Source organism: Cavia porcellus, unplaced genomic scaffold (assembly GCF_034190915.1).
Source record: "Cavia porcellus strain 051 isolate PalLab524CR breed Dunkin Hartley unplaced genomic scaffold, mCavPor4.1 scaffold_26, whole genome shotgun sequence".
Classification (NCBI taxonomy): Eukaryota; Metazoa; Chordata; class Mammalia; order Rodentia; family Caviidae; genus Cavia; species Cavia porcellus.
Genome location: NW_026947509.1, coordinates 33,394,677 through 33,421,604, shown reverse-complemented (window position 1 = coordinate 33,421,604; position 26,928 = coordinate 33,394,677). Strand labels below are relative to the sequence as shown.

The 26,928-nt window shown below is 51.8% G+C and overlaps 1 protein-coding gene across 2 annotated transcripts in view; it reads left to right on the top strand.

Moving 5' to 3' along the window:
* Positions 1 to 26,928, top strand: part of Inpp5d (inositol polyphosphate-5-phosphatase D) — an 84,784-nt gene that overhangs the window by 14,503 nt on the left and 43,353 nt on the right. For both annotated transcript variants that reach the window (XM_013157665.3, XM_003474408.5), the window contains exons 2-3: positions 1,618 to 1,681; positions 25,662 to 25,812. In XM_013157665.3, the coding sequence (XP_013013119.1) occupies positions 1,618 to 1,681; positions 25,662 to 25,812 (215 nt within the window). The remainder of the gene's footprint in view (positions 1 to 1,617; positions 1,682 to 25,661; positions 25,813 to 26,928) is intronic.

The following is a 26,928-nucleotide window of genomic DNA, read 5'->3' as shown; positions in this document are numbered from 1 at the left end:
GTCGCATTGTTTACAGAGGCGGGAAGCTGGAGACAGCATCCATCATGGAATTCTCCTCGGCTGTGCAGCTGTATTTCCCGGGCTGAAATGTGACAAGGATGATGACAAACCATCTCTCTGTTGCTGGAAGAACCTCTGAGACCTTTGTGTTGTTGTTTCAAAAAGCAAATTATACAGCTGGGTGTGGGGGCGCACACCTGTAATCCCAGGATTTGGGAGGCTGAGGCAGGAGGATTGTTGTGATTTCAGCCTGAACTGCCCAGTGAGACCCTGTCCCAAAAAAACATAAATTAAAATGAAAATTAAAATTAAAGAAAAAAGCAAATTGCTATTAGGTTCGGTGGTACACACCTGTAATACCAACACTTTGGAAGCTAAGGCAGGAGGATCACCATGAATTTGAGGCCAGCCTGAACTCCACAGTGAGACTCTGTCTCCAAACACCTAAAAAAAAGAAAAAAGAAAAAAAAAGACAACTAATGCATGGTTTTAAAAAGGAGTCATGAAAGGAAAGCCTGGGCTACAGAGTGAGTTCAAGGTCAACCTAAAATTTAATCTGTCTCGAAAAAATAAAAGAAGATAATAATAAATAAAAGTCCTGGGCCACAGGTATAGCTCAGTGGCACAGTGCCTGCCTGATAAGCACAAGATCCTGAGTTTGATTCCTGGTACCAAAACAAAGTGAATAAAAGTTCTGGAACATATCACAAACAGAAGTAGCAAAGAAATACTGGTTGACAGGGAGATGTTTGTTTTTCATTTCATTTCATTTCTTCCTGTATGGTTTTACTACTTTTCAAGTCCCACACCATCTTGAGAACTGAGTTAAACAGCAGCACGTGTTGGAGCTCATGGAGGGTCAGGCACACAGAAGGCCAGGTGACTTCCAGAAGGAAGCCTGGTTCCCATGGCAGAGCGGGCCCCTGCCGGGGGTCAGCAGGGACCCCCAGGCTTCTAGTTCCTGAGAAGCCCTCATGCAGGACGTGGTGCATGGGGTGCAGTCAGGGGCTCCCCATCTTAGCCTGGTCCTGCTGGGGCACCTAGGCAGGGCTGTTTTGGCAGGCGCTTGGCACAGTTATCACCAGAATGTTCGTGTCTTTTAGGGGTTGGGGGCTGAGACAAGGTCTTGATATGTAATTCTGGCTGCCTTTGAACTCATGATGTGGCCCGGGCTGGCTCTAGCCTTGCAGTGTTCCCCCTGCCTCAGCCTCCTGGGTTCTGGGTTACAGGTAGATGCCACCACACCCAGCTTCAGAATCACTTCTGTTTCCAGCTTTCTGTCTTGCACACTTCTCTTGACTACCATAGCCAAGAGCAGGCCAGGGAGGCCCTTCCCGCTGGGAAGCACCTGTGGGTCAGACATCACGGCCGTGGGACACGGAAGCCAGTCGGGGTCCACACCCAAAAGACCCCTCCAGCCCTTCCCTGAGGCTCTTCGAGTGCTGGGAGGGTGGAAAGGGGGGCCTTGCTCAGGACTGCTGCCTGAGGGGCTCCCACAGTGGCCAGCCAGCAGCAAGGGACAGCGTCCAGATCCCTTGGGTATCAGAGGCTCCGTCCTTGCAGGGCCAAGGAGCCGAGCTCCTGCTGGGTTCTGATGATGCCTTGCATCTCTTCCAGGTACCGGAACTGTGTGTACACCTACAGGATCCTGCCCAATGAGGACGACAGGTTCACTGTCCAGGTAAGCTGTCCCACAGACGAAGAGACAGCACCTGTCCCCTGTGGCATGGACCTCAGGGCCAGGCTATCAGTCCTCCTCCCAGAGCCCCAGGGGTGGCTCTGGGGCAAAGCGTGACCCTCCCTGTGACCCTGCTCCTTGACCGAAGAAGCAGATGCGCCCGGGAGCATCCATGCCCGTGGGTGTGAAAAATGCTCTGTGGCAGAGGAGGAAGCCCCGATGAAGGAGGAAGTCTGCGTTTGTGGTTGTGCAGTGCGTTTCCCAGGCTCTGTCCAGCTTGGTAAAGAGAGAAGGGAGGTGGCCTCGCTGGAGGCCCCGAGGCTCAGCAGGCGACGGGGCCTTGCTCTGCAGAGCTGTGGCCATAGCGGTGACCACACAGGGTCTCACTGCGCAGGACTCAGGGCTGAATTTTAAAAAGAAAAATCACAGTGCCCCAAGCCCAGGGAGGCCACCCTGGGCCCGGGCCTGAGGGACACACGGAAGGACTCTGTCTGGCCACAGTGGAAGCTGTGGAAGCTATTTTTATCTGGCTGTATGGAGAGGACACGGAGGGTGGAGGAAGGCAAAAGGCGCAGGTCCTGGGGTCCTCAGCGGGGGTGGGGTGGGAGGCTCTGTGCATGCCTGCGTGATCCTGCCCGTGTGTTACCCAGACCTCAGGGGTCCTGGCAAGAGGCGCAGGACAGCTGGGAGTGACAAGGTTTGGTCATGTGGCACAGAGGAGCAACGCACCGGGAGGCTGGAGGGCTGAGCTGAAAAGAAAGTAGAAGTGAGAGGTGGAGAGACAGACCCACTGCCGGCTCCAGAGCCTGCTGGGCCTTTGATCCCAGCACTCAGGAGACTGAGGCAGGAGGATGGCCACAAGCTCCATTGTTGAGTTCAAGGCCAGCCAGAACTATACATCGAGACCCTATCTCAAAAAAAAAAGAAAACCCCAAAATAGAATGGTTGTTTCTGATGTGGGCCTGTCACCTGCCGGGGACACAGCCAGCGCAGGCCAGCAGTGGGCCTCAATGTGGGGACGGTGTGAACTTTCCCTGCAGCGTGGTGTCCTTCCGGGGTGTGGGGGCACAGGGGACCTCCTGAGCAGTCACAGCACTTCAGGTTAAAAGTTGCTCAGTGCCTTTGATATTCTTCCCCCACAGTTTCTTCCAGTCCTTCAAAGCGGGGGGAACTCTAAGTATGACTGGAAGGGACACCAGGCTGTGGCTTCCTTGTCTCGCGTGCAGACCGCAGCTGCCTGGAGCCTGCTCCCCGTGAGCGCTCTCGCTGTGCGGGGTGACTTCCTTGACATAGAGTCGCCCCCAGTCCTGCAGGGACTGTGAAGTTCGGAGCCTCTCTGGGCTTCAGGGTGGCACAGAATGCAGGTAACTTTGGCCACACTACGTAATTGGCAGGGCTGGGGCTGAGGGCGAGCTGCACCCCTGTGATTCAGCCCCTCACTGCAGGTCGGTGCCTTGGGGCTCCCTGTGTCCCAGGAGAGCAGAGTGGTGGGGACCTCAGCAGCCACCAGACTGCATGTGACTCTGATGTCCTAGAGGAGGGGCTGCTGGAATCCGGGGGACCTGCATGGCTTCCTTGGGCCACCTCAGCTGGGGCACCAGTGGCCAGTTTTCACAGACGGCAGCTGGCACTGGGGGACAGGGTTCCCACCCTGACCCCTGGCCTGTGACCAGCTTGGTAGCCTACAGAGGACAACAGGGCGCTGTGGTGCCCTGGGAATTTCGATCACACCTTCCTATGAAAACACACACCTTAATCCAGCATGGTGGCGCATGCCTGTAATCCCAGCATTTGGGAGGCTGAGGCAGGAGCATTACAGTGAGTCTGAGGCCAACCTTGGGTCCATAGTGAGACCCTGCCTCACAAAACAATCAAGCAACCAAAAAAAGAGGTGCACGTCTTAAAATAAAGGTCAGCAGAGGCCTGAGAAAGGCGAACTGGAGCGCAGGCCCAGAGGTTCCCAGAGGAGGCTTCGCAGTTACTGGTGCTGCTTTTAACTTGAGTTCCTCTTTTCATTTTGAGGCAAAAGAAACCCTCACACACTTTTCTAGACCTGGCTTCAGTTTCTAAATCACTCATCCCTCACACCGAAGTCACATTGGTGTCCCCAGAACCCAAGGTCCCCGAGGGAGGCAGCTGGTCCCAAACCAAGCCCTGGGCCCCAGGTCCTGCTCACTAGGGCGCTTTCCCTACAGCCACACACCCCGCGTGGCCTTGTGCTGGTCTCACGGGGAGGTGCCACCTCAGCTGAGAGGGGGGACTCCTCTGTCCCGTTTCCTCTGTCCTTGTGAGCCGGGAGACCCCGGACACTGACATGGTTCTCCCTGGTGTGAGGCCAGGGAGGAAAAGAAAAACAGAAGGAATAACAGGAGCTGCTAGGGGAAAGGTAGCGGAGAAAGAGGAAAAAAGAGGGGAAGGTAGAGAGGGAAAGAAAGAGAAGGGGAGGCCGAGTCCGGACAACAAGTGGAAGGCCGCAGGGAAGATGGCGGCAGTTTGGACAGAAGAAAAGACACAGTGTAAGCAGAGACAGCTGAGTTGAGTGGGACGGGGAGGAGGGAAGGTTGGTCTAGAAGATTCTCAGCGGTCCCCACGGTGACAGGAGGGAGACAACTCCCCTGGAGCCCAGCATCCCTCAGCTCTGCTCAGTGGTCCGGGGACTCTGTCGTCAGGGCCCCTGTGGCCCGTGGGATTGCAAAGCAGTGGCTCCTTAGAAAAACCTTCTGTCCCACCTGGACACCAGAGGTAGGCAGGACGCTCAGCTCTTGGAGAAAATGTGTCCCCCAGCTGGAGGGGTGCTCATGAATCCCATCTCCTTTCTGGAGCAGGAAGGGGAAGTGACGCTCTGCTTAGGGAAGTGACCGTCTTGGGCCCTGACCCACAGTGAGCTGTCCGGCCCCTGCCACTGCCAGGGAGGACCTGGGTCTTGGTTCTGGGAGAGTTTGAGGCAAGAGCAGCTGCAGAGAGGCCAGGACAGGCTTCGGACATCTATGGGGACAGCTGCCCAAGCCAGGAGCACAAACAAGCAAACGAGTCTCTTCGGCTGCTCCCACACCCTCCAACACTTGCACCCTTCTTGCCAAGAATAAAGTAAGCTAAAAACTGCTTGTGCTAGCCAGGCGTGGTGGCATCTCAGCACTCCAGGAGGCTGAGGCGGGAGAATCCCAGGTTAGAGCCCAGTCTGAGCAACTTAGTGACCTGGTGAGACCCTGTTTTAAAACAAAACATAAAGCACTGGGGCTGTAGCTGAGTGCAGACACTCTGGGTTTGACCCCTAGTGCATGAACAAAAAGCCTGCCCATGCTGCATCCCTGGGTTGCTGCGAAGTTCCCATACGTCGTGAGGCCGAGATCTGATCGCTGCTGTGAGGTCAGGACAGCCACATGGCACGAAGGGTGCATTTCCATGAGGAGGGGAACCGGGCCCTCACCTGTCCCATAGACTTGGGCCTCCTTTTCTAGATATAGAAGCAAGGCCAGGGAAGGGGCCTGCCCCGAGCTCTCCAGATGAGACCCTCGTGACTCAGACTCTTGGTCCCATCCTGGCTATCACACTGCCCTGGGCATCTCACTGTGGGACAGCAGGGCAGCCTGTGTGCTCAGGGCTGTTCCATCACGTGGTCGGCAGTTGTGCCTTTGTTATTAAGCTCAGGAAGCCGTGGCTGCTGTCACTGTGCTGCGTGAAATCAAGATTCCACTCGGGCTGCCTGGCAGAGGATGTGGCTGGAGCATCACTTCCTGAAGTCACCCAGGAGGGGACTGAAAAGACTCACGTGACAGTCAGGGCCAGAGGACAGCCGGACATGGGAGTCCTTTGTGTCATGACTGCCACATTCTGGGAGCTTGGTTTTGTATTTTTTTGTTTGTTTGTTTGTTTGCTTGAGATAGGGTCTCACTATATAGCCCAGGCTGACCTTGAACTTACTGGGACCTACCTACGTCAGCCTCCCAAGTGCTGGGGTTACAGGCATGCGCCACTGTACCCGATCTCACCGTGTGTGGCTTTAATTTCTATTTAAAATTTACATTTGCTGCTCTGAAATTCTCCTGGGAGCTCCCAGACCTCTCTGTGTTAGGATACTTGTAGCTGCAGGTAACAGAAAACCCTACTGGGCTGCTTGAAGAGGAAGATATTAATTATCTCATGAAACAGGAAGTCTAGGGCTAGAGTGGCTTCCAGGCTGGTGAACTCCGTTTCCTGAATGCAGTGGCACCATCAAGAACTCACCTTTCTGCTCTCCCATCAGCCCAATAGCCTTTCTTTCCAGCTGCTTCTCATGGTTACAAGAGGGCAGCTGTAGCTCTGGCTGTCACATCCATGACAGCTTCTAAGGTCAGAAATACAACCACTTCATCCTAAGACAAATGGGCTGTTCTGGGGAGCCCCATAGAAGGCTTCTCCCCACACTTAATTGACTGCATTTATGTTCCATTCCCTAGTCAGCACTCACCAATGCATGATCAAGTTGGAATCAGCCCTGTGCTATGTGGGGGGCATCAAAAAATGAAATGGACCCACTGTCCAGGCCAAGGGGACCAAAAGTCTCTAGAACATAGCAAAGCAGAATCAAGATGGTCAGAATGATGGGAAATTTAAGAAAATGTGTGCCCATTTGAGGCACAGATGATAAATACTCTGGATACGATTTCACTCAAAATTCTCCAAGACCCCTGCGAAAGGGCTGAGACCCCACAGCCACACAGAGAGGAGAATGGTGGTGGCCTGGTCACAATGGCATGTGTGCCCAGAAGGCTAGAGAACGAGAGGACTCGGCTTTCTATGGAAGTTCTGAGAAAGAAACCAATCAGGATAGCATAAGAGCAGATTCAAAACCCAAACAGAAAGGCAGGCGTGATGGTGCACGCCTGTAATCTCAGCACTCAGGAGGCTGAGGCGGGAGAATTGCTGAGAGTTTGAGGCCAGCCTGGGCTACATAGTGAATTCAAACCCAGCCTGAACTGCCTAGGGAGATCCCCTCTCAAAGAACACAAGCATGAAAACAACAAAAGCAGGCAAGGGGGCCCACACTTTCAATCCCAGACACTTGGAAGGCAGAGGCAGGAGTATCACAAAGTCAAAGCCAGCTCGGGCAATTTAGCAAGAATTTGTCTCAACACACACAAAAAAAAAATCACAAAGACCTAGGAATGTGTCGAGCACTTGTGCAGCATGGGCAAGGCCCTGGGTTCAATCTCCAATCCTGGAAAATAAAACCCTGATTGTCAAAATTCCAGGCCACAAAAGGCCCCCCGAGCCTCGATCTGACACCGTCAGCCCCACTCTCATGCTCCTCCATTGCGGCTGCACCCCACATGCTCGATGACTCTTCTCTGTGCTAGAACCTTACGCTCAGAGCCTTCTCTCCAGCGCTAGCCGGAGAAAGCACAGAAGCTGACCCAGATGGCCCCACGCCTGTGGCCCAGGAGGCATTGATTTCCAGCTGGGTGCAGGGTGATTCACCCTAGTCCTCTGCCTGCAGCCTGAGCTGTTGCAATCAGGAGGCTTCCTCCCAGGAAACCCCTTGGACAACCCCTGAGAAGCATGAAAGTAGCATACTGCTCCCCCTCAGTTGCTCTGGAACCCCCTCCCCTCTTTATTTGTGACTATCCAATCTATTTATTTGATTGCTTGCCTGCTTGTTTGTTTTGTAAGATTGTGGATCAAACCCAGGGCTTTGTACATACTGGGCAAGTACTCTACCACTGAGCTACATCCCCAGCCCTGGCCTTTGTATCTTTGTCACTTGAGTTATTTTTTTGTCTACCCTGGCACTGTTCCTAGTGCACAGTGAGTGTTAATGAACATTGCTTGATCCAGAGGCAACGCTGTATGCCTATAATCCCAGCACTCAGTGAGGCTGAGGCCACTAGGCCTTGGCTATGGAACCAGCTGACTGTCGCTGGTATTCATGTCCTTGTCTTTGAACAAGACCCAAGATGACCCTGCTTCTGAGTGCGGTTGCAGACATGTGTTCTCACTAGGACCCTTAAAGGTCAGAACAGCTCAGTATAAAGATTCCCCACAGCCAGTTCATTCATGCATTTATTCCTTATCCACTCATTCATACATCCCTCCATCTGTGCACCCATCCATCCATCCCTCCATGCACTTGTTCATCCATCCATCCATCCATCCATCCATCCATCACCCATTTATCTACCCATCTATTAATCTATCTATCCTTCATTCATCCTTCCACGTACTCATCCATCCCTCCAACCATGCACCCATCTATCCATCCATCTATGTACCCATTCATTCCTCCATCCACTCATCCATCCATCCTTCCATGCATTCATTCACCCATCCGTCACCCATTTATTCCTTTATTCCATTTATTTATTTCATCCCTCCATCCCTCCATCAATCCATGCACCCATCCATCTATCCACCCATCCATGCAATTGGGAGCTGGGGATACAAGTTCAGCCTGATGGACCCAGCCCTTCGCTCACCAACTGTTCAGCCTAGCATCCAGCAGGGAGCCACTTTCAAACTGTTTCTCTGGGCCCACATGTGCACAAGGTGATTCAGGAAATTTCCACAGCAAAAGTGCTTCCCCTCAGGTGATTGGAAATGAATGGCCAGCTGACCCCACAAAGAGTTCACCTGGGGACTTTGCTCCTTCCCCATGCTCCCTGAGGCTTCCCCTCCTGTACGCCCTTGCCCTTGCATGTAGGGGCCCTGTCTGTCTCTTCCCCGATTCCCTGGATCCAGTACAGGATGGAGGTTCATGCATATCCCCAGAAGAGCAGCCCAGATGAATCTGGCCAAACGTCCTGCCTCTGCCTACCATTCAGGGCACACAGGGCCCCTTTGAAGTTAGCCTTCTCCTCTTCTGCTTGGCAGAGGTACCCTTCACTTTGAACAATTTCCCCCCCAAATATAGAAATACTTGGTAGGTGATCCATTAGTCATTTGTACAAGGAAACCCAGCCTAACTGGGTGTGATGGCACACACCTGTAATCCTAGGACTTGGGAGGCTGAGGCAGGAAGATTGCTATGATTTTGTGTCCACCCTGGGCTACTTAGTGAGTTCAAGGCCAGCATGGACTACATAGCAAGACCCTGATTGAAACAAAAAATAACACAAAATTATTTCAAGGTCATCCTGGACTACAAGGTCATTGTGAGAACACAGGGGAGACAGAGAGAGAGACTCATGAGTGCTGAAACCTTGCCTATCTTGTTCACCATTGTCTTACAGCACTAGCCAAGCACCTGTCACATAATAGGTGCTCAGCAAACTTTTGCTAAATGACTGGGCACACAGTGTTAACTTGTGACATGAACAGATGCTGTGTCTTTCCTCAAAGGGAGAGAAAGGGAATGAGAGGCCTCCAAAGCCCACCTGCTCCAACAGTCCATGGCTCTGAATAAGTGACATTCAGGGTCAGTGCCTTGTCATTGCAAGGGGGCCCCAGAACAGGACCTGGGGAGTGGGCCACAGCTCAAACCAGGACACTGCCGGGGCCAAAGCTCCCCATCCCTCCTGTTCGCATTGCATTACTGAGGAGGCTGGAGTCAGAAGGCTTTTGAAACAATTTGTGCTGATTGGTGTTGGGTGCTAGGGATTGAACCCAGGCCCCTGTATGCTAGGCAAAAGTCCTGTGCCCCCAAGCTATACCTCAGCCCCCCAAGCCTCAGCTTGAAGCCAGGCCCTTGCTGGGGTGAGAGGGGCTGGAGCTGGGGGACACTGGAGACCCCTTCCCCCACTATCCATTTTCCATCCCATGCCTGTGGAGCCTTGTCTTGGCTCATGCAGACCCAAGGCGCCTCCCTGCCTTGTCCCCCCATCTTTGCACTTGTGGGGCTCAGTGCAGGAAGCAGCAGAAAGAGAAATGACAGAAATGGGAGAAATAAATGACTTCTAGCCTGTGACCCTCCTGCAGTCCTGCTCTGCTGGCTCAGCCGCCCAGAGAACATTTCTCTCTTATCCAATGTTTTCTTTTTCTTTTTTGGGGGGGAGGGGGTTGAGATAGTCCATGTAGTTAGGGCTGGCCTTTAACTCACTACGTAGCCCAGACTGGCCTGGAATGCTCAGAGGTCCTCCTGCCTCAGCCTCCTAAGTGCTGGGGTTTCAAGTGTGTGGCACCATACCCAGTTTAACATTTTTCTCTTCCTTTGAGAGAATGACCAGTGGTCAGTATTTGTCATCTTGGCCTTTTCTCATAGGAAAATAGTAAGCAAGGGTAAGGACATTCAGAATGAAAATAGGAACCAGAAGGAAAACCCCTGGCCCTAAGATAAGTTTCCCTTCTTAGGAAATGATTGGTGTAGCTGTTTCTCTAAAATGTAACTTTAGAATCTGTCGTATATTTGTTATGTTAAAAATAGTGTGAAAGACCGAGGCTCAGGTGCTGCTCGCTGAGGCGTTCTGAGCAGGCTGACGGAGCTCCTGCAGCTCCCTGAAGGAAGAAGTGGCGACTGTGTGGCAATAGTTGTAGCAGGCGGCCAGCCCCAGCCAGCTGTGTCCGATTTTAATAGTGCTGCGAGCGCCTTCATTGCTGCCTGCGAAGGCTGAGCAGGGGCAGACAGTGCAGGCCTAGTAAAGGTCCCAAAATATCTGGGACTCGAGCAGGCCTGGATTCCGGATACTTTTAGGCTTTGGGATGAAGTTGTCTCAGAAATGGGGACTCCAATTCAAGACACAAAATCCCCTGTGTATCCCACGCCCATGGTCTGCAGGGCACACGATGTTGGTGCACCAGTGTCCCGACTGTGACCCGGCCTGCGAGACCAGGCGTGGCTTCTCCCGTGTGTAGTGTCGGCTGCTGTCACAGAGCTTGGCTGCTGTTTCAGCATTTGAGTTTTCGGCCTAGGAGTGCTCCGGAGTGACAGTAACAGCGCAGCATCCGCCTTAGATCTGAGCCGTTGCCTGTGCATCCGCACAGAGCCAGAACCTGGCCAAGGCATGGATTTGTCTCCATTTGGTTTGTAAAGGGAGCGTGAGGACTGAATGGAAGCACTGGGCGGAGGACCGAGGCTTTGATTCTTAGGCTTGAGCTCTTCGGGGGCAGCATGGGGTCGGGCAGAAATCCCAGTCTGGCCAAGGACACAGGGTGCGGCGTCTCTGCCCCCACACAGTGAGCAGAGACCTGCTCTCGTGACGTCACCTCCTGATGGAGGTGCAGTCCCGGTGCCCTGCATTTCCCCTGTCGGGCTCTGCCTGTGACATGCGTCTCGCTAACATCCTAGGCCTGCAGCTCAGGCTGTGATTTTAACATCCTAGTAAAGTATAGCTAATTTTACTTAAGTTTCTTCTTGTCATTGTAGTTTTATTTTGGTTTGGTTTAAGGTGTTTTGTTTTCTTAAGACAGAGTCTTGTTAGGTAGTCTAGGCTGGTCTTTTTCTTTTTTAGTGGGGGGACCGGGGATCAAACTCACTACCTCGAGCTTGTCAGGCAGGCACTTATGCCACTGAGCTAAATCCCTGGCCCTAGGTTGATCTTTAACTTGCTATGTAGCTAGGCTGACCTCAGACTTGTGGCAATCTTCCTGCCTCAGCCTCCCGTCTGTGGGGATTACAGGCATGAGCCACTATGCCTGGCAAAGATCAATCCTTTTTTTTCATTTTATTAGCACATGTTTACAACTCATGAAGTTTACAATCAACTTGAAGAGTGCTTCCATGTACAAATTACAACCTGTTTTCTTTTTTTTAAAGATTGGTCCACTTTGTAACTCCCAGTGATCTGGCACGTCTGTTAACCCCATAGGACTGGGTACTGGCCTTGGTGTCTCAATACTTATATTTCCTTCTGGAGTTTGCTTTCTTAACAGTCTGTCTGTTCATAATAAACCTTTGTGCTTTTTAACAATAACAGATGGAGACAGAGACTTTTCCTTTCTATCTTTGTTGGTATTGCTACAGTAGGCAAAGGCTGCCTGTGCTTCTGTGCATATACACACGTGTTCTCCAAGGAGGAGGGTATCTAGGCTGGAGGATGCCTGTTTTCATTCAATCCTTGGCTGGATTCCCCACGGCCTCCCCTCCAGTGTCCCCAGGTGCCCACCAAGCCCCTGCATCTTCTCAACACTGAACTGGACCAGTATCACTAAATTTTACCAAACAGTGGACCAAATTGTAATCTCAATATTTTGTTTTCTATTTCCCTCATTAGAAACAATAATATTTTAATATACACATTCACTCTTTGTATCTTTCTTTTCTTTTCTTTTCTTTTTTCTTTTTGGTTTCTTGAGACAGGGTCTTGCTGTGTATCCCAGGCTGGCCTCAAACTCTCAGCGATTCTCCTGTCTCAGCCTCTTGAGTGCTGGGATTACAGGCGTGCACCACCACACAGCTGGCTTGTATTTCTTTTATGAATTAGTGGACCATTTATTTTTGGTCAATATTTTTCCTTTTCAAAAATCTCATTGATTCAGTAAAAACTCTTCATCTATTTGGTAAATTAATCTTTTGCTGATTAGTTATGCTGTAAAAATTGTCCTCCACCTGCCAGCCTGTTTTTTTAAACAACAGTTACTTATGGTCTACTTTGTCTTGTGAAAACTTAAAACCTTTAGGCAGCCAGATGGTTTCTTTTATGGCTCCTGGATATTGTGGCTCACCCATCTCAAAGCTATTTGTCTGGAGAAAATAATGCATCTTTATTTTCTGGTATGCTTTTCTGTTTAGGTCTGCACTGTTTCATTCGGTGTGAGGTAGGGAATACAACTTCACCATGGAGAGATGGAGCTGAGGGTCTGAGGAGCAGAGGCCCTGGCTCGAGGCCTATCCTCTCCCATATTTCCCAGAACTTCTTTTTGTGTTAATTTCCCACACCCTCCCGACCTGGTTCAGGACTCTTCATTCTGTTCTACTGTTTGATTCATCTATTCTTGCATAATTTTTAATGATTGTGGCTTTTATTGTCTTTTCCTCTCTGGTGACTAATTAAGCATGTGTTCTGCTCTTTATTCTTCAGTCTTCCTGTATTTTCTTTTCAGGGCAGATGTTGTAGTCAAGTTTGCCAAACTCCCTGAAGACACCAGTTGGAATTTCATGTAATGACATCGAATTTATAAGTTCACGGAAGATAATCCACATCCTAGAACCCTGGAGGGTTGGGGTGTGACTCAGTGGTCAGTGTGCAACCCCCAGTGTCAGACGAGCAAAACTACACACAAAACTGGGTGCAATGACACATGCCTGGAATCCTAGCTCCTTGGGAAGCTGAGGCAGGAGGATTACACTTCGAGCACAGCCTGGGAAATTTAGCAACATTTTGTCTCAAAACTTTAAAAAAGAGAGAGAGAGAGAGACTGATGTGGTAGTGTACATTTGTGATCCCAGAACCTGGGAAGCTGAGGCAGGAGGATCGACTCAAGTTTGAGGCCAGCCTAGGCTGCATGATGAGACCTGATAGATAGACAGACAGACAAGGCTGGGGATGGAGCCTATCGTGAGGTTCTTGACTAAATCCCTAGTATTAGAAAAACAAAATGAATTTCTTGATTGCTTTTTCCATTAGTTCTTACACTTTTCCCGTGATGTATATTTATAGCTCTTTTGCAAACAGCATCTTTCTTGCTGGGTAAGGGTTAGGCAGGTGTCTAGGAAATGCGTGGTCTCAGTGGGACCCTCCTAACCACTCTCTGAATTCCCTCACGCCTTTTCTCTTTCCCTAGTCTGTGTCTGTGATGCACAATAATTAAATTCATCTTAGAGAATTGATGTCTCCACACATTGCATCCTGGTCGCCTTTCTTCTTGCTCCTTGTGTTGTAAGAGATCCTTTATTCTTTCTTTTGGCTTCCCTAGGTCCACGATTGCATTCATGGACTCTATTCGGTTTTTATTTCCACTCAGCTGCTTCTTCTTGGTCTTTGTCTTTTTGAGACAAGGTTTCACCAAGCAGTTAGGCTGGCCTGAAACTCACTTTGTAAGTTTTTAAGCTGGCCTCGAATTCACAGTGCTCCTCCTGCCTCAGCCTCCCAAGTACAGGGACTGCAGGTGTGCACCTCCATACCCAGCTCCCATAAAACTTCTCTAGCGGGAGGAAGTTGCCATTGGCTTTGGCCTAGCTGGGACCTGCTGTGCAATGACACAGGCAGGTGGCACTGGTGCTCTTTATGGGCTACTTCTGATTCCCCAGATACTTCTGCTCCAGAAGGAGGGTGCGGATGAACGGCAGGGGCTGAGACAGAGATGCCCAGACAGGAAGCGACAGTGCCCACAGGAAGTGGGCAAGTGCATCTGCTGGCCAGCAGTGGGGCTGGGGAGCTGGCTCAGGCACCATGGGTTTCTCTTGGGAGCCCAGTTCCGCCTGGGGACACGTGTGGAGTCCCCCACTGCTGCAGAATGGCAGTGTGCCCTGCAGTCCCTCCAGGCTAAGCCCTGGCAGTTACTTCAACAGCCCCTCATGCCACCTCCCTGCCCAGGCTTCCCCAATGCCTCTTCCCATGAAGCACTGCGCCTGGCTCTTTTCCTTCCTACTGGGCAACCTCAGAGCCAGTGCGGAGGCCCACTGTACCCCCACAGGGCTCCTCTGTGAGTGCTCCAGTGGGAGGCTGCCCCACACTTAGATGCGCTCTTTCTGAGACAGGGTCTCACTATGCAGTTCAGGCTGCCCTTGAACTCACTATGTAGCCCAGGCTGGCCTCAAACCTGCAGAAATCCTTCTGCCTCAGCCTCCCAAATGCTGGCATGACAGGTGTGTTTCACAATACCTGGTGGAACTGTGCCATGCTCTTGCCATGGCTCTATCTGCCATCGCTAAAACGGCACAGTCTCTCTTCCTCCCATGTGCTGCATCCTAGCTGGACTCAGATTCATTTACCTGGACTTTATGCGGCTTAACATTGCCTACTACTTCAGATGCTGGCGGGAGGTCCATTTGTTTCATCCTGAGTCTGCCGCCCTGCAAATCTGAGCCACAAGTTGATAAAACTGCACAAATCAGGGACCAAAGCAGGAGACAGAGCCCAGCAGCTCCGGAAACCAGCACCGAGGCTGACCTAGTTGTGCTTTATTTTTCCATGTAGTTCTCAAGGGGGAGAGCAAAGTCACAAAGCAGGGTGTGATTGCCACCTGCCTGCAATACCCAGCCCTTGGGAGGCTGAAGCAGGAGGATTAGGAGTCAGATGTCAGCCTGTCTTGAAAACACAAAAACCAAAAACACTTCTTAAAAGTCAGAGATTTTTACATAGTCATCTAGATTTGTCAGCTTCCCTTGAGAAATGTAAAGATTGGAACTTCTTAGGCTTTGGGAGGCTGTAACTGCAGCAGGGTTGGGGTCCTTCTCTCTTTTGCTAGAACACTTCTTCTCCCTGATGAGCCACGATCTCCCCCTCTCTCTGCGTCCCCCCACCCCGTTCCCCTCTTTTACCTCTCCTGCCTGCCTTGGGTAGGCAGTGAGCTGTGACTGCATCAAATGCAGATGTTAGCCTGACTCTTGCGGGTCGCTGGTATGTGAAACAGAAAAGGCTCACCAGACTTGATTTGCTCCTCAAACTCCCCGCCAGTCGCTAGCACTGGTTTCCCCTCTTCCTGCTGCCACAGTAATCTGCCCAGAGCACCGCCCAGGGGGCTCAAACCTCACTACCCCGCAGACTGAGAGCGACCCAACTTCTAGTTGCCAAGGTTGCAATGCCCGCGCTGCCCTTGGCCACCTTGACCCCTCCTCACATGCACCCTGCACTGGTCAGGGCCCCAAGACCCAGCAGCTGCTCCCTTCCTGCCAGGTCAGGGCATGGGTGCCCCAGGAGCCCTGTCACTGCCAGCCTTCGCTGGCCTCACCTTGGGCCCCCGCATGCGGGTCACCTTGGCCAGTTCCTCTGGGTGGCGTGAGTGACTTTCGGTTCCCCTGCAGGCTGATGTCCATCCCCAGCTGCCTGCCCGCTCTGTTTCCTAAACTGAGCTTCTGCACCACAGAGTCCAGGGAGAGCCCTGCCTGTCTTGCCAGCTTGCCAAGCAGTGGACACTGTCCTTGTCTCTTTCCAGTGTCTTGGGGCTCCCATCTACCCATCCCACAACTTCCTGTTTGTTATGGGTCTTTGGCCTCTCTCTCTCTCTCTCTCTGTTACTCTCTCTCTGTTTTTGAGACAGGGTCTCGCTATGTGGCTCAAACTGGCCTTGAACTCATCAGGTGCCCAGGCTAGTACCAAACTCATTGTAATCGTCCTACCTCAGCTTCCCAAGTGCTGTGAGGACAGGCTGCACCACCCCGGGCGTCCCCTTCTGTGTTCTCCTTTTCAGCTCAAGGTTTCTTCCTAAGATTCTGCCGCGTTGCTGCACACACGTGGAGGCCTGCTCCTGGCCACCACATAAACCCACACACGCCTGGGTCTCACCACACCGCCCACTACTCTCTGAGTCTCTGTCACTCGCTAGTGTCTGTTTAGTGGTCTGTGTCCCTCTGGGTCACCTCTCACCTGCTGAGAGGCGAGTATCTCGGGCAGGTGGCCCTGACCTGCCAATCACCGCTGCAGGATGGCTCCAGCCATTGTCGGGAAAATGGCCATGAGGGGACTGCAGAGGGGAGGCTGCCAGGGAGGACAGGAGGCCAGGCCCACAGTGAGGTTCGGGTTCCCCAGAAGGAGGGGGACCCAGAGAGCCCCGAGGCCCACACGGGATGAGAGGAGAGCACGGTAGACTCCGGAGGATGTGCCCCTGGTGACAGGTCTCAGGAGGAAACCAGGCAGTTCGTGTTGGACAAGGTGTCTGAACCCTGAACTCCGGCAGCCCCACCCCGCTACCTCCTCCCAGCAGCCCTCAGGGCAACAGCAGGAGCACTGTCGTTTCAGCACCAGCATCAGCAGTCACTTAGGCCCAAGCCCACAGCTCCTGTGATGCAGGGCTTGGAGGAGAGTCAGACCCACTCCCATGCACAGATGAGGGAGGAGTGGATGGGCAGAGATGTGAGGCCCCCAAGATCATTGCATGAGATAGTGTGGGCTGAGAATGTGAGGGTGAGGCAAAACCCTGAGCCACCTCTTTCCAGACATTTTTCCAGAATCAGCCAGGATAGGGGCCAGGGATTTAGCTCAGCAGCATAAGCGCCTTCCTTGCAAGCACACGGTTGTGAGTTCGATTTCTGGTACAAAAAAAAAAGAGCCCAAATCAGCCAGGACAGAAAAATCAGGGCTCACAAGATGTGGTAGCAAAGCCCCCAGGGTGCCATCAGGGTGCAAGACAGAGCCCACCCCTGGGCGGAAATCACCCATGGACAGCCTGGAGCTGGCTGGGGAGCTAGAAGAGAGTAGGGTACAGACATCCTGCGAGCTCAGCACCAGGGTCCCCCTTTCCTTCCTCAGACTTTGATGTCACCCCTTCATACTGTGCTACTCTGAGTGAGGCTGACATCGATGTCCAAGTCCCCAGAAAGATGGTTTGGGATCCTGTCATGGAGCAGCCTCCGAAGTGCCCCAGAACAGTCTGAGGCATCCTGAAATGGTCTCTGACATCCCTCCTCCCTTGGCAGCTCCAGCCCTGACTGCTGCCCTGTCCCCAAGGACAAGGTCCCTGGGCCAGCCCCAGTAGCAGAGACCTCCCAAGCTGGACAGCTCCCCCGTGCTCCTCATGACAAGACTCCCCGTGCCCACTGCCGTGGCCTCTGCCCTCCAGCCCCTGGCCTCGAGCTCAGGTCTGCCCACACACGGGTGCCACCTGGCCCCCTGGGGCCATCACTGGTACACTGGGTGCTTTCCTATTACTATGGCTTCCTGAGCAGCACGGTCACTCCCAAGGTGTTTATAGATTTTGTACCCAAAAAATTCTATAAGTATGTAGACCTAGAATGGTTTTATGTGATTAAAAAACAAACACTTTTAGGCTAGGTCCTTTTCCAGAGCCTCTCCTGTATGTCTGTGCATGCACCCAGGCCCATGCACCACTAATTAAATAAGCCAAGTGCCATCAGCCAGTCCTATTTTTTTATTTTGTACTGGAGATCAAACTCATGACCTCTTGCTTGCCAAGCAGGCGCTTAGACCACTGAGCTAAATTCCCAGCCCCAAAGTATGTAATGAGCATTTTTGGTTTTGGGTCCTGGGAATTAATCTCACAACCTTGCATTTGCCAGGCAGGCAATTATGCCATCTATTTTTTATTTTTTTGGTAGCAGTGATCGAACTTACGAACTTGTGTTCACCTGTCAGGTGCTTACTCCACTGAACTAAATCCCTGGCCCTATAACCCAATTCTAAGAAGCCTTTTATCATGGTATCTGTCTCCAAAATATGTTAATATATAATGATTATTCAGATGAAGACACAGACCCTTTCTGGCCCAATTATCTTTTCTAGCTTTTTACTTTGAAAATAATTTGACTTAGAAAACCTTCATACTGGGTGTGGTGGTACACACCTGTAATCCCAGCGTTCAGGAGGCTGAGACAGGAGGGTTGTTGCGAGTTCAAGGCCAACCTGAACTACAGTGAGAACTTGTTTCAAAAAGACAAACAGTAAGTCTTCAAGAATAACACAAGAACTCCATCCACCTCACTCACCCTCCCCTATGAGCAGCTAGCAGAGGGTAAGCCTATCTCCTCTCTCATATCAGCTATTATGATTTTCCTGAATTACTGGAGAGCATATTCCTGACCATGCCTGCTATTCCCAAATACTTTGATGTGTTTTTTCCTGAGCAATAAGAGCTTTCCCTGACATTATCACGTCCAGCCGTGGAAATCAGGAAGTTAACACTGATAAAACCCTACCATAGAATCCTTGGGTCCCATTCCAATGTCTCTAACTGTCTGGATAGCAATATACAAATGAATGGTTTTTGTATTTATGGAAAATATATAGATGATTTCCCTCCTTCTGGACCCATGTCCAACCCCGAATCGTTCAGTCAGTTGTCACATCTATCTGGTGGCCTTGAGCCGGCTCACAGGCCCTGGTCTTTCCTTCTGCCCATTTGAGGAGAGCAGGATAGTATTTTTCAGATGGTCTCCTGCTGGGTCCTGACTTGGTCCAGGTCCTGTATCTTCTGCAGGACTCTTCAGAGGTATGCTCCCTTCAGGCCGTCATCTCAGGAGAAGCATGAGGCCTCTATGTCCTAACATTGATGACGATAATTTTGAGTTCACGATTCAAGTGGAGACAGGTATTCAAGTGGAGCAGGAGTGGTTTCCTTATGAAACCACTACTGCTATTTTTTCCTTTCATATCAGCAACTGGGCTGGGATGTCTCTGCATAAGAGAGTGCTTGCCTAGCACGTGCAAGGCCTGTAGCACATGCAAGTCCTGGGCTCAATGCTTAGCACTGCAAAAGAAATTGAAATTCAAAATTAAAACTTGTTATACTCAGGAGGCTGAGGCAGGAGGATTGCCAGGAGTTTGAGACCCGCCTGGGCTACCCAGTGAGTTCAAGGCCAGGCTCATCTACACAATAAGACCTTATCTCAAAACTAAATAAGTAAAAATAAAATAAAAGTAAAACTTTTGCTGTGGGATGATACTTTGAGACTATCTCAATATCCTGTTCATCCTCAAACATTCACCTTCTGGGCACTCATGTCTATTGAGGATTCCTGCTTGAATTATTACCCTAAGGGCTGCCGAATAATGTCCTTCATTTCTGTCATTCCTTTGATAGATGTTGATCGTGTCTGACATGGGAAGAGCGTTCCCAGCCTGCTTATTTGTATCAGGACAGGGGTCACCGGGTAACAACCGTCTTCATTATGCATTTTGATTTTCAGATGGTGCCAGCTGCTCCTTGCGACCTACACTTTCCTGTGGGTTCCTAGAATCCACCATGGCTCGGGTTGGGAGGAACCATGTCTGGCAGCAGGGATACCAGTGCTCTCAGAGTGTCCCTGCTCCCGACACCGCAGAAAATATAGGCACACGTATGTGCACACGCGCACTGGACTCACCTTCCCACCTGCATCCACCCCCACGGAATTCACTCGGTCCCCATCCTCCTAGGCCTGCAGTGTTCCAGGGGGGGCTGGGGCTCCAGGGCTCCATACTCCGTGGGGTTCCCAGCAGGTGTGGACAAAGCAGCCCCTGCCCTTTCTTCCCCCCACCCTGACCTCTCCAAGGGTCTCGACAGCCCTGGCCGCTTCCATGTCTCAGCCACATCCTCCACTCCACAGCTCTGTGTCCTAATCACACACCTGGGCCCTGGCTGCACCCTTCAGGGACACAAACGGGAAGGACACAGGTGACAGCTGGAAGAAAAGAGACAGAGAGAGGGGTGGTCCTTCAAGGACCACCTCCTGGGTCCATTGCGCAGCTAAAGTGGAGGCCATGAAGGCTCTCCCCAGCCTGACCTTCGCCCCATCCCATCTGCTGCCCCCAACCTGTGGAGGTCCCTGTCCCTGTCCCTGCCGTGCCCGCTGCAGCCTGGCAGCTGGTGGCAGCAGTTCCCCCTCCGGCTCTGCTTATGTTCTCACCCTGCCTCCCTCCCTGCTCTGTCTCTCACTGTGCCTCCCTCATTCAGGTACCCGAGTAGGTTCGGAGGACCCCCACTTCCGTTTTTGTCCCTACACTCAAGCCAACGTCTGCCTGGTTGTCACACACACACACCCCAGCTCTTAAATTCCTCCAGCAACTGCACGGTGCCCAGAGCAAGCCCGGAGCTCTGCCAGGGCCGGGGCCGGGCGACCCTGTATGCACCTCCCTCTCCAGGAAGGAGGAAGACAGAAGCCGAGTAGCTCCAGGGCTTGCTCTGTTTTTGTGGTTTGTTTTGTTTTGCAGTCCTAGGGACTGAGCCAGGGAGCACTGAGCTACATTTTTCAAGCCATTTTTATTTTATTTTATTCTTTTCTATATTGAGATGGAGCCTTGTTAAGGTCCCCGAGCTGGCCTTGCACTTGTAATCTTCCTGCCTCAGCCTCCCTACCAGTCAGGATTACAAGCCTACGCCTCTCATCTGGCTTGTGAATGTCTTTTTAATTTAAAACAAAGCTTAGTGGAACCTTCTGGAGCAGCTTAGGGGGTAGCGGGGGGTGGGGGACAGAGCTCCTACCTCGCTGTCCGTGCCAACTTCCTTCCTGGGCTAATTTCAGTTCTGCATTTAGAGACAGCAGACAGTGCTATCATTAAAAATCACCCTCTGGGAAACCAGTCTGTCCCAAGGCCTGGCCTCGATGGCCTGTGCCCCTCTCCCAGGGTGTCAGTGAGGCATCCCAGAATGGTCTGCATCCCTCTGAGCACACGGCTGTGACCTCCAGCAGTCTGGACACAGGTGGCCTTGTCTTTAAGACCCCAGTGCCTGCCAGGCATGATGGTGCATGCCTGCAAACCCAGCACTTAGGAGGCTGAGGCAGCAGGATCGCCATGAATTTGAGGCCAGTCTGGGCCACATAAGAGAGTTTAAGGCCAGCCTGGATTACATAGTGAGACCCTGCCTCAAAAAATAAATAAATAAAAAGTAAAAAAGACCCCAGCGCCCTTCTTTCTGCCTAAACTATGGGGGCTGTGGGCAGCCCCTCCCCCTGGCTTCATACCTTTTCCCATGAAACTTGCAGGGGAAGCAGCCCCAGAAACTAACACCCTGAGGCAGAATGAGCTGCTGATGCTAAACTGGGCTCTGAGAAGCACTGTCTGCAGGGGCCTTGTAGACGAGATCTTCCTGAAAATCATCTGGAATTTTCCATAACCTGGAGATGTTAATGGGAGGCAGGCAAAGAGAAGGGAGTTTTGTTTGACAGTCAGAACTAAACTCCTATGTCCTTTCCTTCAGAGTGGCTTTCATTTCTGAATGGTGCTTCCAGTCCACTCTATTGATCCAGGAAGCCCTAGGTCTGCTCTGCCCAGGGGTGTCCCGAGTTAACAAGCTTGATGTGGGAAACGCTGTTGCTTCTTCAATATTGAGCGGCCTGTGATATGCCCTAGATCACTGCTACAGAGAGAGGAGGAGCTGGGGGTGCTGGTGCATGCCTGTAATCCCAGTATCCTGGAGGCTGAGGCATGAGGATTGCTGAAAATTCAAGGCCAGCCTGGGCACTTGGGCTCCACGATGAGTCCAAGGCCAGCCTGAGTGACACAAGGAGGCCCAGGAAATAGAGGGAAGGAATTGGTCGCTGGTAAGTGGGACAGTTGCTACAGGGCAGAAAACCCCTGTCGGCGGTCACCCTGGGGAGCGTCAGTAACGTTTTGGGGATCACGTTAGCAGCACACATCTCAGGCGGCCTTCTGGGCTCCTTGTCTATTTTGAGATGACTTGATAACTATTTTCAGGAAGATCTTTGCTTCAGAATGAGGAACCGAGTCTGGTGGCCTAGGGTTAGGAATCTGGGGCTGCCCCTTCGCTGGAGGGTAGGGGGTCTCCTGAACTCAGCCCAGGGCTCCACGCAGACAGACACTCGGTGTTCCCTGGCCTCGATGCACAAGCATTCCAGCCCAGGTGGTTCCCTGCCCCTGGGCTTCCTATTTGGCTGGGGAAGCCCTAGTCTGGTAAAGGAGGCCAGGAGGAAGGGGAGAGGAGGGGACCCACTGCCCTGGCTCACTCCCAGGGATACCCTGTGTCCATGGCACCCTTGGGAGCCTCACCTCCAGCTGCTCATCCCTCCCTGTGCACTTTCTGGGTACTGTACCACCCCAAGTGCCCACAACACTCTCCCTGCACTCCCTGCTTTAGTGATACCCACTTCCAGCTGGGACTCCGACTAACACATGTGACTGCCTTCTTGTCCATGATTCACATCTTCAAATGGTTGGAGCTGGCAGTGCCATTGCTAAACTTGGCTCCGTGGAGCACTGTCTGCAGTGGCTTCATAGATGTGATCTTTCTGAGAATCACCTGGAATGTTCCATAGCCTAGAAATTGCACATCTGCAATCCCAGCCCTCGGGACTAGCCTGAGTTACATAGTAAGACTCTGTCCCAAACCCCCACCTCAAATAGAGTAAAATTGTTGGTGTTCCCTCTTCTTCTGCCTGTGGAAACAGCTGCTTCCTGCTGCTCACCTGCAAAGACAGGCTTCCTGCTGAGAGGCTCAGCCAGCTGGGGATCTGCTCTCTGCAGGAGGACACAGGTCCTTCTCTGGTGCTGTCCTTCATCTGCTGGCTGTCACTGTAACGGAACACCACAGGCAGAATGATTTATGAAGAATAGAGTTTGCAGGGCTGCCCGTTCTAGAGCTGGGGAGCCCTTGGACATCTGGTGAGGGCCTTCTTGAGTGGCCTGTGATATGCCCTAGATCACTGCTACAGAGAGAGGAGGAGCTGGGGGTGCTGGTGCATGCCTGTAATCCCAGTACCCTGGAGGCTGAGGCATGAGGATTGCTGAAAATTCAAGGCCAGCCTGGGCACCTGGGCACCTGGGTACCCTAACATAGCACAGGGGGGCACATGGCAGACGGAGCAAGGGGCCCAGTTCTTCGACTCAAAACCTCTCTGAATCCTGATCATTTCCCAAGGCCCCACCAAATCCCACTGATACAGGAAGGCAGGGAATAAGTATGTAACACACAAGTGGGGGAGGGGACATCCCAAACCCACAGTGCCCCACAAGAATGGAGCCTGGAGGGACACTTTCTTCCCAGCAATGCCCAAAAGCAGCCGCTATTAACTCATCTCCCTGTCCACCCAGACAGGCTACTCCTCCATCTTTTTTGTTGGTTTGTTTGAGACAAGAGTCTCACTATATAGTCCAGGCTGGCCTTGAACTCACAGCCATCCTCCTACCTCAGCCTCCTCGATGCAGGGATCACAGGTGTGCATCACCATGGTCAGGCAGCTCCTCCACCTTTGAGATTAGAACTCTGCCTTGCATCCTCTGCCTTTCTGAAAACCTGAGCCCCCTCCCCGCCCCCCAGAGAGGAGCAGCCCCACTCCCTGGTTCCCTGGCCAATCAGAAGGAAGCACTCACAAGCCCCCACCCACCCCACAGGGATTCTTTTTAGATTGGTCCGGAGCCTCTGCTTATCATCAATTGTCAGTTGTTTATTTTTTCACATTTCGTGTCTACAATCGATATATAGCATAGCACGGTTTGAGTTTCGGTTTTTTAATGGCACGCACATACGTGTAATCTCAGTGTCAGCGCTTTTTAAATCCCCAAAACCCCTGTGATCCTCCAACCTCCTCCTTCCCGGATTCCCACACGTGCCCCTCCGCTTCGACTTTCTTTGCGTTTTCACCTCCTTCTTCTGCTCGGCTACCGGCGTGTCACCCCGAGCTGTGCGTTTGTGTGTGACAGGGCGATATTTACCCAGGATGGCTCTGCCGGGAGGTCACAGATCTTCCGTCTTTATGTCACATTACTCTTGTTATTCTTTCCCGGTTTGGTTTTGAACCTTCTTGCAGTACTTAGAAGGCACCGGTGGCGTGCTGCTTTGCCGATGCTCAGATATTGTCAGTGTAACAGAGCTTGAAAGAAAGTCCTCAGTGTGCGGCTTAATGAGAGCAAGGGGATTTATTGAAAAATAAATACACGAACCGCTTCATTAACCACCATAGAAATTCACCAAACAGTTTAAACCACACAATGCACCACACACACACACATTCCCATGCACAGATTTACATGTGTGCACATGGCCACACAGCTATACCTGGGCAGAAAGACAGACAGACAGAAAGGGTAACCAAGAAATGAAATGAGGGGAGGTGGAAGGGTCGGGAAACCCCGGGCCACACTGAGGAGACCCCAGTGGATGGATGATAGAGGTGCTGGTGTCCTCGGCTTGGATTTCACCCCCTGGAGCAAGGGCCAGGCACAGACTCGGACCCTGGATGTGCTCTGCCCCTCCACCTGCAGTCCTGCACCTTCCTGCCAGCTCGGCCCTTCCTCACAGGTTCATGACTCAAGCTGACAGCAACAGGGGCTGTTTCCCATGAGCCACTGCTTTCAGCAGAAAGACAGCTGGTGGCATTTTAGGAAGCAGTTGGACCCCGGTCCCCGAAGTTGCAGGCACTTAGTGGTTGTATTCCTGGAAGAGGAGCACTTTGGTGTCCATTCCTTTACCTAGGGACTGCTGCATCTCTTGGCTTTGGACCAGCAGCCAGTTAGGGGTGGGGCACGAGGGGCGTGGCTTTATTAGAGGGCGTGGCCTCCTAGAGGGTGGGGCTTAATGGAAGAGGCACTGTGGGTGGGGTCTAGTTGGGGGGCTCTGGGGGTGGGCGGGGCTCAGTGGGGTTGGAGCTAACATCTTCAGAGCTAGAACACCTGCTCCCCCCAGCGTTAGGGACAGCTGAGCAGAATTACCTCTAGCATCAACAGCCGAGATACAAACCAGGGAAGATTTCCATGTTGCCAATACCATTTTCGGAGAATTTTTGTTTTGAGAAAAAGTGAATTACAACACATAAAAAATAAAATTGTAGGAATACATTTTAAAATCAGTGATCTGGGCCAAGGGGTATAACTCGTTGGTAGAGCACTCACCTGGCATGTGCAAGGTCGTGGGTTCCAGCTCCAGCTCTGCAAGATAAATAAGTTAAAAAAAAAATAAATAAACGATCTTGGGGTTTGGGCATAGCTCAGGGGTAAATAGTCCACTTTGCCTGCACAAGGCTCTGGGTTCAATCCCCAATACCACAAAAATAAATAAATAAAAATAATAAGTGCTTTTTAACAAATGATTTTTGTAGGACCAGAGATATAGGTCAGTGGTATAGGCACCTGCCTGGCAAGTGGAAGGTCTTGAGTTTGATTCCCAGCCCTTTCCCCCAAAAAAAGATAAAAATGATCTTTGCAAGGAAAAAAACAAAAATAACTCCCCATCAAACACATATGCAGGGTCCAGAAAAATCTAATCCACTGAAAATAGGTTTCTTAGAGTTGTGGGACTACTGGTGATTTCCTTTTTTATCTGTATTTCCTAATTTTGCTGTAATGAAAAATGTCCTGTTCTGTGTAGCAAAGACTGAAAGAATAAATCCTATCTTTGAAACCACTCTGCTGGCTCGTTTTGCAGAAGGGCCCTTGAAGAGCTGCTGGCCACAGGATGTGGGATGTGGGTGCCAGAGCCTGAGGCTTTTTCTGGATCGCGGGCTGGCCAGTCCCTGCTGCAGGTGGCCTTTTGGGTGGGTGACATCTGGGCAGTTAACATGTCCTTCTGCTCGGGGCTCTGTCGGCAGGCATCAGAAGGTGTCCCGGTCAGGTACTTCACTAAGCTGGACCAGCTTATCGAGTTCTACAAGAAGGAGAACATGGGGCTGGTGACCCACCTGCAGTACCCCGTGCCACTGGAGGAGGAGGATGCCGGTGACGACCCCGAGGAGGACACAGGTAAGAGGGAAGGGAGGGAGGCAGGCGGGATGTCAGAAGTGCGTTTGGGACCTGGTCCTCCATGCATGAGTGCTTGTAGATGAGAGGGTCCTATTGTCAGAGAAGGGCAGTGTGGCCTGGTGGTGGAGGACCAGTTAGGAGTACAGGCTCTGACGGGATGCAGGCGGACGAGGGCTGGCTTGCCAACTTTGTGACCTTGATGAGTGTCTTAGCCTCTCTGAATCACAACTCTTTTTATAGACAATAAAAGCAGCATGGCCTCTACCTCTTAGGGTGTCACAAGGGTCAAATGAACCAACAAAGGTAGTGCCCCACACCTGGTATATAGTAAGCACTCAATAAAATACGGTTCCCACATTTTCACCATTAGTCTCACCATGGGGACAGGGGAGAGCAAAACCTTGGACCCAAAGGGAAGGGTGAAAGATGTTTGCTCATACCACTACTAAAAGAGAGGGGGAAAGGTACAGCTCCTAAAAAAATACATTGAAAAGAAAGTTCAGCATGGTGGCACACCTGGAAGCCCAGCACTCTGGGAAGCTGAGGCAGGAAGACTGCAAGTTGAAACTCAGTGTGGGCAACTTAACAAAACCCTGTTTAGATCAAAATCTAAAAATAAATAAAAGGCTGGGGAGGGAGCCCAGTGTGAAGGTCTTGGGCTTGATCCCCAGTACTGAAAAGCAGAAGAAGAAAAAGCCCCTGAAGTGTCTGAGACACAGGCCTGGGCTCAGTGACCACGGAAGTGAGTCATGGAGAGAAAGTTGCAGAAGGCATGCTCACCTGCAGGGCGCCTCCTCCCCTCTCAGAGGTTCGTTTCCTAAAAGGAAACACAAGACGCCTCCTTTGCCCCTCTGCTGTTCTGGCAGGCAGCCCAGAGGAAAGGAGACCTGAAACACTAAGCTCCCTGGCCAGCTCCTGCCTGCCCATCCATCCCTGGTGACAGCTGCCAGCCCCCCACAGGGCTCTCTCTGTCCTCTCCTGTGGGCTGGTTTGTGGGTCACCAGCCCCCTTTTCCATCCCTCCTTGGACTCCTTAGGGACAGACTGATAGCTGCCTCCCCAGTCACCGGGCCAAGTTCCACAGGGCTGGAAGGAGCCCCAGGTGGAGCTCACAGGC